This window comes from Phaenicophaeus curvirostris, chromosome 13 (assembly GCF_032191515.1).
Source record: "Phaenicophaeus curvirostris isolate KB17595 chromosome 13, BPBGC_Pcur_1.0, whole genome shotgun sequence".
In the NCBI taxonomy this organism is placed as follows: Eukaryota; Metazoa; Chordata; class Aves; order Cuculiformes; family Cuculidae; genus Phaenicophaeus; species Phaenicophaeus curvirostris.
This window is the reverse complement of record NC_091404.1, coordinates 13775646-13787866: the sequence shown is the minus strand read 5'-3', so window position 1 is coordinate 13787866 and position 12221 is coordinate 13775646. Positions and strand designations below refer to the sequence as shown.

The 12221-nt window shown below is 37.6% G+C and overlaps 1 protein-coding gene across 2 annotated transcripts in view; it reads right to left on the bottom strand.

Moving 5' to 3' along the window:
* Nucleotides 1–2858: 2858 nt before the first annotated feature.
* Nucleotides 2859–12221, bottom strand: part of STK26 (serine/threonine kinase 26) — a 30664-nt gene continuing 21301 nt past the window's right edge. For both annotated transcript variants that reach the window (XM_069868047.1, XM_069868046.1), the window contains 8 exons: nt 10556–10664; nt 10310–10467; nt 7594–7779; nt 6832–6980; nt 6078–6171; nt 5531–5593; nt 5306–5442; nt 2859–4772 (listed from right to left, as the gene is read on the bottom strand). In XM_069868047.1, coding sequence (XP_069724148.1) covers nt 4748–4772; nt 5306–5442; nt 5531–5593; nt 6078–6171; nt 6832–6980; nt 7594–7779; nt 10310–10467; nt 10556–10664 — 921 coding nt within the window. In that variant the 3' untranslated portion in view covers nt 2859–4747. The remainder of the gene's footprint in view (nt 4773–5305; nt 5443–5530; nt 5594–6077; nt 6172–6831; nt 6981–7593; nt 7780–10309; nt 10468–10555; nt 10665–12221) is intronic.

Genomic DNA, 12221 nt, shown 5'->3' with positions numbered 1-12221 from the left:
TCTGGACAATAAAAAAGTTGTTCGTACCAGAATTTTGGGTTCTTCCTTCTGCCTTGTCAAATCTGCACCCCCAGCCCACCTTTCACCTCCCCCCACAGGCACCCCTCATTGCTCCATGAAGCTGCTGCTGGGCTGCTTTCCCACTCCCACAGCTGCTTGCTGGCTCCCTTTGCGCTTTCACCGCCCCAGTGTCTGGGGAAATGCACCAAGATCCCTGAATGCTGCTGAGCCCCACCACATTTTTGGTTAGTTTCCCAAAGAAATGCATTAGATCAACACACACTGGAAGGTTTACTTTTGCTTCTAGTTATCCCGTGCTGAAGAAACTACAGCGACCCCACATGCTGCTCTGGCAGGGATAACCTTTCTGGTTATAAAGAGTTGTTTCTTCCCTTTCCCAAAACTTTGTTCCTTGGAAAGAAGAGGAGCAGTACTGCAGTCTATGTGCATGATTTGATAGAGGAGGAAAAAAAAGCAGCAGTATTCACAATACACACTGCACACATGGTCCTCAGAGAATGTCCCTTAAAAGGTCGTACCCCGAGCCGTCACTGTTAGCTCCAGAAAGCACAAGAGACATGGGCGAATGTGGCCCAGGTCAGCTGTACCTTCAGCACGTCTCAGAGCAGACACAGTCCCACCAAAACCAATCAATGGACAGCCACATTGCCCAAACCTCCAGGAGCTGCCAGCTCTGGCATTCAGGACTACGCTGGGAAAACAGCATTGAGAATGAGAAACAAGGACTTGGGAACTATTTTTGGATTTTTCCATTGACTACAGAGCCCTAGGGCACAGCATGTGCACTGTGCCTTAGCACATCCTAAACGGTGGTCAACAATAGCAGAGGAACAAAGCAGCTTGTGAGTAAGTGACAAATTCACATCTTCAAGCTAAATCCATCACATAAACTAGCCTTCTTGGGACTGACTGGAGGAACAAGCCCAGTAAGCAGTGGCTCACATGTCAAGAACAATTGAAATAATCCTTGAGTCACTCCATGCCCGTGGTCCCTGTTCAGCCCTTCTCACTCAGAAGAGGCAAGAAGATGTATTTAAGCAATTGTTTCACTAGAGAAGAAAATGAAGACAGAGAGGGGACATGGAACGATTTGGTCTGTCAACAGTGACAGCCAGAAGCACCTGGGAAGTGTAAACAAGCAAGAATTGTTAAAGGGGAAGGAGGCACAGCAGCACAACAGCATCAAAACATTAAGCTACTCAGTTGTATTCAGACCAAAGTCATCAGGGGTCATAAAAAAACCCCACCAAAACTATCATTTCTAGATGAAACTGATCTGGAAATTCATCTGCACACCGCTGAGCAGCATTTTAGGCCTAGGCGTCCTATGGTAGGATATAAACAGAAGCAAAATGTACACTGTACAGACAACTTCACTTTGCAAGAGTACTAAGACAGGTTTCAGTGTATCTACCTCATGTCTGTTTTAAGTGTTTATTTATCTGAAAAAAAATGTGATATACAACAAGCCAACATAGATACCACTAAAACTCTGCAGAGGAAAATAATTTTATTCCAGTGTTAAGTCACAGAACAGTGTGATAAAAATCTGACCTTTAACAACTGGCAAACACATTAAGAACCCAAGTACTTTCCTACCAAGCTACAGGCATTCAGTGGAATGCAAGAACAGCCGTCTATGATGCTACGCGCTTACCATACAGAAGTGTACGAGTCAAAAACCAAGGGGTTCACGAATGGTTACATTAATAAAGGGCTCACCTTCCCAAGAACAGTAAACTTCTCTATTCTGCAATTCAGACCACTTTGATAAGACTACTTCAACATCAGCTCCTCTCAATCTACATCAACCCTAGCAAACCAAACAGGGCAAGGAGGTGGTTCCTGCATGAATATTTTGATATACCTTTCCATTAGCTATCTGCCAGCAACAGAATACTGCTGATTGAGTTACAGAGTTCATCAATAACTAACACATGGTGGGGAAAAAAAGACAACTGTTCTCTGGGAACCAGTAACAGACACTCATTTTTCAGAGTTAGATTATAGTCTGATGATACACAGACATTAGATGCAGAAATGCCATATGAAGTCCAATGAAAAATCTCCTTGAATGGACTTGAGGAAAATTAGGGAGGTTTTCCCCACGCTGCCCTGTGAGGTAGGTAAACATCCCACCCATTTCACAGGAGAAGAGGAGGCATCATAGTTCAGCACTTTGTTAGTCATATCACAAACAGGACAGGTTCCAATTTCCCCCTTAATTCAGTAACCCCGTTACTCAGAATCGTTTATAGAGTTGCATAAAGACCCCGTGTCAAGAGAGTAGAGCACCAGTTACAAAATTTGAGAATTCCATCACCTCTCCCCTCGATCTTCCACCTAAAAATAACACCTTAAGGGAATTGATATGGAAGTAAACGCATGTTTTTAATTGTGAGAATTGTATGGAGCTCTTTAAAATGAGATTTGGGTGGAGACTGCTGAAGTGAAAACCGAGGTAATTGTGGCACAGGCCTTCTTGTACCTTCACTCCACAATGCCGAGTTCACAATGAAGTTGTGTTCTGACATCTCTACCGTGTTGTCTCACAGGTCATGCACGTTCGTCTGGGCACAAAGATCCTGAAGACTCCTCTTTAGGAATGGAATCAAACTGAATCCTGGGGCTGCTCCATCCGTCTATAGCATTCCCTGTGGTGCAGCAGCTGTTAGGTGTCCTCCAGACAAGAACAGTACAGGGGGGACTCAAACCGTTTCAAAGCAAACAAGCAACTCTGTGCAAGGAACACCTGGAACACCAGTCTAGGAGGTATATCCATACCCCTGCACACCTACTAAAATCCAGAATGAAACACACAACAGAACAAGCTCATGAAAGTTTACAGAACTTAAATATTTATTTTTAAACCATTTAACCCCCAAAAAACATTGAAATAAGCTTCATCTATAAACAGATTTACAAGACTAACAACTACAGAAGCTAAAGGAGCACTACAATTTGTTTCTGTGATGCAGTTATTTTGTAAAGCTTCAGATCAACTGTATTTACAACTTTTGCTGCTTTTACATTTATAAAAATATTTATTTAATCCATAACATTATTGTTTTCAAAAACTATTTCCAGACTTTTTTCTCAGATATAAATTCTAATCGAATTTTAATCATATAGCAGATGAAAGTTTTAAACAGAAACATTTTTTTAAAATTAAAACAAGGAGTTAAAAGTAATTTTTTTTTACAGTGTAGGCACCATTGAAAATAATTGTCCTTGGCATATCTAACCACCGTCTCTCACAAGTGTCCTTTATATAAAAACGATGTAATGGCAACATTTGACTAAAAATGCAGTATTTACTTGCACACCATTACTTTTTCAATATTTGGCAGATATATTTCAGGTTCTTTAAAATTACTTTTGTGCAAAAACAAAATGTGCAGGTCTGAACCATAAAATAAACACACCCAGCCTTTATCAAAAATAAATTTACACCAACAGTTCCACAGCTAAATACTGAAAACAATCCCAGTTCAAAACTTCAGCATAATATACATACTGGGTTGAAAAAGGGAAAAAAAACAGAAGAGAAGATATTATCCATCTAGCAGTACCATAAATATATAACTGAAAGCAACTTTATAGTCTTACCTACTTTTTATGGAAAAAAAAAATCACTCTGTACTACACAGTACTATCTTTTTGTGAAAGAATATCTATAACTCAGTTATTTGCATATTAACTGGTAAATACATATTTAAAATACACTTTCAGAAAATTATAAACAAATTATGTTGATGTACTGTATTTAATGTATTTAAGAACAAAAACGTGTATAAATATCTTACAGGAGAAACAACACCACCACACAGAACGCTGGTGTTACACTTATACCTGCTTGTGAGGTATGTATCATGCGACGCTCGGCTTCTCTGGCTCCCTTCCACCCAGGCATGTATATACTCAGAGGAAAAAAATTAAATTAAGTTAAATTGGACTTCAGGTTTTGTCCATTATTGCCAAAAGCCCCACCCCCTCAACTGTATTGCTTTAAATTTTCCTACCATGATGATATAAGATTGAATTACTACTTCAAAACCCGTTCTAAAAGGTAATACATATACTGTACATCAGGATATACCTGTTGCTACATATCACCTGCAAGCTATTGACATATTGCTCTCAAATATATTTAATCATAGAGCTGCCTAAAATACTGTACCAATTTAAAATTGTAATAGATACTGTTGCAGGTTTATTTTCCAGGTCACGATATCTATATGCTGGTTGAAGCAGGTGCTACAGCAATACCCTTGCCACTACATGTTTTGAATACGCTTGTGAAAAAGCTATTTTCTCTGAAGCTTGTTAGTGATTTACAAAAGTTTAACTCATGAATACAAAAGACCCGTACATCCCCATGTACAGGAACAAAACAGCATCAAAACATACTGTACTTGCACTTTCTATTAACTAAAGTAATGGTTATTTCTAAAAGCAAAACTGCACCTTGACATTTATCAGATTAAACAGGTGAAACTACAATATTAAAAGTTGTTCTTTACAAAATAATTTCCTGAAAATATAAAACCATGTGCACTGCCACAAAATAGTTGAGTAGGTTCTTCCAAATCCTCAATCACCATCAATATGTTGCAAACATCCAAAAGGCACAAGGAGCTCATGAGCTAAGCACTGCCAAGCTTGAAGTAGTTTTGGTGGGTTTCACTGGGTCCATACAAAACAGCAGTCAATTATGTGAAGTTTCTTAGGATGAGTCATTCACAGAAAATCTACAGATAAAAAAAATGCAAAGAAGAATTTTGTTAATTATGCTGTTTCAGCTTGGCAAACAGCAGATAATTTTGCATCACAAAACCAGTACATGTCTCCATCTCAGCAGCTCAGAGGAAAAAAACCACTAGAAGTAACATTCTCGAGAAAATATTCGCTAAAATGTTAAGTTAAAGATTCTCCTGCTCCCTTACTTGCTATAAAATATGCTTATGACAGAACTGCAGGCTAAATTAAAGAAAGCAAGGTATGACACCAGAGTAAAATTGCAGCACTAGAGGACCAAACAGACATAATTGTTACTATTGGTTTTAGCCTCAAACAGAAAGGCTACATTAAACTACCAAAGCTAAAAGTTTAAAGCACAGGAGATAGCAGATCTTTCACTTAACTAAACTACTCAAATGTACCCAACGTATGAAGTTCAGTGTCAACTAACCTTTCCTGTGCATTAATACTTAAATCAAAGTTTTTGTTTTAGACTAAAACTTCTTTTTTTCCCAACATGCATAAAAAAAGTTCCTGAACTTACTTCTGAAATTTCTCCATAAGTTTCTTCACCATCTTATCTGTGATCCCTGGACACGTTGCTTCTGCCATGTTGATGCTTTTCTCAAGTTCCTCAATTGCTTTCTTTCTGCTAGCATTATTTGTGTCTTGCTGTTTGAGCTGAGCAGCAAACCAAAACAGACAAAACTTGTAAAACTTATCAGGTGCTTGGGTAATTCTTTCAAAGAAATTTTAAGCCAAGACTTACCTCAGCAAACACAGGGGTGATTATCATAGTTAAACAACTCAGGGTTTTAACAAGATCCTGATCCTAAAAGTTAACAGATAAGGATTACATTAGCATATTCCTATACAAGGTATAACCTGCAGTTAACACAAGACAAGTGATTTCGAAAGTTCAGTTAAATTCAGTGTGCTTGAAATGCATTACAAAAACAATGAGGGCACAGTACACCAACTAATGTTACATGATGCAGAAACAGATGCCTGATGACACATCCAATACCATGTCACATATTGGCAGAAAACCAGTTCAATTTTTCCTCTCTAACATTATACAAGTCTTAAAAATTTAGATCTCCATGAATAGATATCGATCTGTTAGTACATGGCATCTTTTGTATTTAAGGCTGACATGAGCAGAGGAAATGTCACAAAGAAGCATCACCTCTTAAACTATCAAAGGATAGTCAGTTCTTACAAAAAATGAGTAATTACTACGTTTTATCAATATCTTCTTTACACTGGCTTCAAAACCAGCACTTAGAAAGAATAACTCTTCAGACTGTACATACCGTCCCATTCTGCAGCTTCTTTGTGTCTGGCTTCTTTCGAACTGTAGTAAAGCTCCATTCCGGATGAGAGTTATTTTCTTTATTACTGGACTCCCTGAAGAAAAAGGATACAACGTACATAATATTAGCCACAACAAAACACTAAGCAAGCATAGGTAACCCAGATACATGACAAATCCAGACAGATTAGTTCCGTAGTCCTCAAAATAAGAAGAAAAGTGCGTATTGTAACATTAACTGAACTTTAAAAGAACAACTTCAGAGGCTGAATAAATTGAAATTTGATCAAAGCAAACAGAAGATGTTATCTACCCATAAAGCTTACCTTCTCCATGGCATCCCATTTAAAACAGTTATCTGATATCCAGAAAAGCAAGAGACTTACAGAACGTATGTTGTTCCACAGGCATTGTGCAAACTTCTTCATACACCTCAACCTTGCTCTGCCATATTTCTAATTATTTTTGGTATAACCACTAGCCCTAGACTAGGAAATACACAGTGCTTAAACAGAACTGAAACTGAGTTCAGAGAGAGAAAGTTTAAAAAGATAATGAGCAAGTAGCTTGACTTATGCATTAGTCTAAAGTTCATCCAAGGGGTTTTCCGTAAAGAAGTCAACGAAAAACACATGGAGTGCAGACAGATCTACAGAAGAGGAGTTAATTACACAGAGAAACTGCAACAAACCTACTTCAGTAAGATTGAAAAAAAAAAAAAAGCCCCAAAGAGACTAAACTGAAAATAAACTTACGAATCTGAACCATCGGAATCACTTTCATCACTACTATGTCCCTCTGCTTTCCATCTCTTAAACCTATCAATCAGTTCTGTCAGATAGGAAGTCTTCTTGGCATTTTTCATAATGAATTTGTGCTTCAGAAGTTCTTTTGCAGTAGGGCGCTGTAAGAAACACTTAAATATTTAATGTTATGCTAACATTTCATGATTTTAAATGTTAATAGGGGAGATTTAGTAAGACAACCGACTTCTAGAGCTAACTCAGTATCAGGAAATTAATGAAACAGGAAGTCAAGAAAAGCCAGTAGCACACATTTACAAGCGTTCTAAAAATATGATCAAGTCACACAGACTATACTGCTTATCCTTCTGCGCTAGAAGGTACACACCCAGGAAAATGACTAATCAAAATTCTCCAGTGCAGCATTTCCTTGTAAGAAGAATTCAGACAGACAGCAGAAGTTCTACTGGAGAAAAAGCTTTAGGATTCTCTTGTCTGTTAAAGCCTCTCTTCTGACATTATCCTAGGTTTGAGGGCATATTAGGAAGCCGCTTCGGGCACCATCATTTCTTTCAGCATTCTCCCTCCTCCTTTCAGTATTTTAAACAAGAGACACCAGGATGGAGACACACCTCTTAAAAAGTACCACTACCATTTACAGTGTGAAGTATAATCTCTAGATCTATTTCAACCAACTACCACAGCAAAATAAGCATGAGAGAGCAGAAAACAAAAACAAAACAGCTATACAGACACACACGTATATCTACTCACAAATGTTGGGTCCTTATTCAGACACGCATCAATGAATTCTTTAAAAGGTTTACTGAATTCTCCTAGTAAAGTTGGAGGATTGTTTTTCGGAATGAGAAAGAGAACTCTCATTGGATGCATATCCGAGTTGGGAGGCTCCCCTTTGGCTAGTTCAATAGCAGTGATTCCCAATGACCAGATGTCAGCCTGAGAACGGGAGAAGTTACTTTTAGTACAAAAATTAAGGGCTAACATGACTAAGCATGTAATAACTGAAGTTACACTGCATCTATATAATAAAAATATTTTTTGTCCAAGTGGATAATGCAAAAGACTCCTTCCTAATATTTGAAGGCTGTAATTCTCAAAGACCAATCTGACTTAATCAGTCTTTAATAACAAACACCTACAACATCACTTTTGCAGCACACTGTTCTAACACTGTCAGCAAGTTAAACGTGCACCTAAACAGACATGCTTCTGGAAAAAGTATTTATCTTTCAAAACATTATTCTTCCTTTGACTTTTCTTCCCCCTACAGACTGCCACAGATTTCTTGTGTCTAATTCAGATTTTTTTTAGATAGCAACACTGCCTTGATGTTACTTCTTAAACTGTAGATACACTGAGGTATCCAACCTTGTTTGACACCTCACTCTAAAGAAACAACGTAGAGAGCTGAATCAAATCGAGCATGTGATCACTTCTTTCCTAAGAGACTGCTTGATGAATTTAGCTAGAAAATCATCAACACCACCATCCTAAAACACCAAGTTCACAGCTTAAGTTTCAGAAGAATAATAAAGTGGCATTGATTTTAGCTAAAGGTGAGCATTATAAACAAATTCTGCCCTTGTATCAAAATATCTTAAATTTGTTTCCAATGTAGAGATCTTTCCCAAGTGCATCTCACAGGTAACTTGCATCTTTATAGATGAGCTACAATAGCTTTTAAGGTAAATAAAGTTGCTTCTCATTAAAAAGTATTGGACAATGGTTGACTAGACTTGGCATAAAAGTCATAAACCAAAGCTGCCCATAGAGTAAACAAGAGTTACAGTTTGCATCTCTCCCACATTCCTTTTCTACTCGCAAGAACTGAAATATCTGTACTTAATATTGAAGAATTAAAGTAAATCATTGTTTATTACTGAAATATCTTAACCAACAATTGTACATTGGAGCAAAATGCTTTTAAAGAAGAGATGGGGCTTGTAATTCTCTGTCACTACAGAAGTGTGTGAATTTGTATTTTAGTTTCTGCCATTTTGAAGTAGGGACAGAAGGAGAAAGGTTAAAATTCAGTCCCAATGCCAAAATATTCATCAATATTAGTCTAGAAATCAAAGTGTATCCTGTCCAAAACCCTTCATCTGTCCTACCCAAAGGCAGGTTCATTCCCACCAGACTTCTGGCACAGAAAGAAAAAGGAAGAGGGCATTGCTCTTGCAACACACTGAAGAAAAATGGAATGCAAAAGACTAGGTTGCCGCCAGAATGCAAATAAAGGGATGGTACAGCTGATTTATACACAGGGCAAGCAGAAGAGGAAATACTCTCACTTCAAGTGGACAACATGCATTTTTAAAGCGGAGCAGTGTGCCTCCTCAAAATGCCCTAGGGAGCATTACACAGTTGTGCTACTGAAACCATAAACATGAGAACTATAATTTCATGCCCATGCTCCTCCTTATCAGCAAGAACCCTTGTGATATGTACACAAATTCCTTTCAGTCTGAATGATCCTGGGAAAGTCTCCTGGAGTGTGACTATTTTCAGGACACCTCGGATATTCAACAGTCTTTTCTTTATGTGCGCATCGCAAGTACAGTTGCATGTTTACTATTTCAGGAAAAAAACAGTACGAAAGTATCGCTTTGCATATACCGAGATTTTTAGATTTCTTGCTCCTATTTTAGGTTGCATCCACACAGCATAAAAAGTCCAATGCCAGTACCAAAGCACACTGCCAATTCACTAACCACATGCTCTAGGTCGTGTAGTGGGAATACACGTAGGAGAAGACAGGACTGTTCCCTCTTTATTATCATTTCTAGCAGCAGTTTCCAGTCCTCAGTAAAATGAGAAGGTCTGCTTTTCTACTGCTAGTTCACATAGGGAAACTCTCCTTTGTAATGAGTTGCCCATCAACAACTGCCATGAAAAATAAATGCATAAGGTACCATAATGCTGCCATGGCTACCCACCCTGCACTTCAAGTTTTTTCCTTATCAAGACCAGTCACCTGTGCCAAAAACTTCAGCATCACACAAGTCCTCAGAAACACCAGAAATTATATCCAGAGCTGTCTATAAAAATTTGAGAAGGGAGTAAAATTTCAGCAGCCCCCTTATCTTTAAATAAGCTGATAAGTTCTGGAGGCACTCTTATTTGCAAAAGCCTTATTACTGTTTTAATTAAGTGTGAAACATTAAATTGAAATTAAAAATAAAACGAACCAACCAACCCACAACACTGAAAGAATCCAGGGAGTTTCTCTGAAAGAACATTAACATGAAAGCATCAGTTTACTTAGTGAGTTTACATGTGAGTATGGTGACGCGTAACTACTGTATAAAACCAATTTAATTGTACTTTAAATTTCATTATTTGAAATGCTGCAATCTGAAATCCACTTCTTTTTTCCCCATACCGATAGAGCTAACACCACAAAAACAAATGTAATTTCTGTTGGACCCGCAGATACAAAGAAAATGTATTCTGCTCTCATACTTACTTTGGAATCATACGCTGACTGCTGAATAACTTCAGGGGCCATCCAAAAGGGAGTCCCAACAAAGGTATTCCTCTTAATCTGCGTGTCTGTCAGCTGCCCAGCAACTCCAAAATCAGCAAGCTTAACATCACCTTGTTCTGATAACAAGACATTGGCAGCTGCCAAGGGAAAATAACATCTAAATTTGAATACTGCTTTTATGATTTGTAAAGGCTTTAACAAAATAACATTTAAGATGTTACGCACCTTTAATATCCCTATGAATTTTCTTCTCTGAGTGTAGGTAGTCAAGACCTTTCAAGATTTCCTTTAGCATGGTAGCAATCTGGAACTCATCAAATGGGCCAGCACGCAGCTTTAGAGAAAAGACACATTGAAATAAATTTAGACTTGTGTCTAATTTTTGTCTTGTTATTGATGTAATTAGATTTCAAACTTGAAAGTTTTTTTTTTTAAAGTCAAGAACTAACAGAATTCATAAAACAGTCAATTAAGAATGTCGATATTCTATCAGGAATAGGTGCCATTGGAACAATCACCTTCATATCTCCTCCACTGGTGATAAAATGAAAATGCTGTTACTTTTCTAGCATATACAGTATGCACTCCCATCAGCATGTAATGCACATGAAAAGCTTTCCACAAAATCACAGTTTCCTAAAAACAGCAAAGAGCAGATCATTTTGCATTTTAGATTAAGTGGATTAAGAAACCCGGTTTATTTCAAAATAAATCAGTCTACTGACTTTATTTTTTAAATTTAATGATGCATTTTCTCCTGGTTCCAGCATTTTTGATTCCATGCTTGCTTCTGCATGAGGAACATAACGTGCAACTAAAAGCTGCTAGTATGAAATAAGAGTAAACTCTGGGTACTAGAACTATGTAAATAAAACAGAAACAATTATGGTGGGCGATTCTGCTATAAAAAAACCCCAAACCTACAACACAGCACTGAAACAGAGAATACCATGAAATTATGGTATGGGGAAGCGAGGCAAATAAGATAAAACTTAAGTCTTTTTCTTCTAAATGTTCAGTGGTTTCAACCATCCTGTAAAAGCTATTTCACTGTTTTTGACAATTCACAGAAGACTATAAATTACTCAAAAGTGTTAGGAAGAGTAACTGTCAGCCCCTTTCTCAAAAAGTTTAAGTTCCAGAGCTACAAACTATTACACTACATGCTACACAATTACTGCGCTTTTGCATTCCTGCACTTGAGTTGATGTGATGTAATTTCATACAGAAATTTAAATAGATTTGTGAAGTTAAGCACACACTTCAACTCTTGCAGAAAGGACAACTGTTAGCAAATATATAATTAACAGTATTTCATAATATTGAAGACATGATATTTTTCCTTCAGAATCACACAAACCAAAAACTGAATTATATTATCTTACAGGAAAGGGTGGGTCTCTTAAGCTTTATAGGCCAGGCAGAGCTGTACTGACAGTTTGGGGAAACCACATCCACATACAGAGAGGACCATGCTCTTGTACTCTCTAAGCTACGTCCTTCATGAACGCTACACTATCTTAAGTAAAAGGCACTTCCCTGATTAACTGAAAATACCTGAAAATGGAAAACCCAACACCTTTTAACCAGTGTAAAATTAACTGTACTCTATGGGCACACATTTCACTTATTCCCAAGATCTAATCCCAGAGGAAATATTTTTTTATTCAAGTGTAATGCATGCTCTACTAGAGGGAGGGAACAGGGGACAGACAGACAACTCAAACCCCCCAAATCCACCACATACAGCAAGAACAGTATTTCTCCTCATACAAGAGGAAAAAAAAAACCATACCACATTTGACTGGATGCTTCTTAATGCTTAGAGACAAACAGTAAAAACCAAAAAATCGACATCAATATAACGGAGCTACCACTCAAATTCACACTT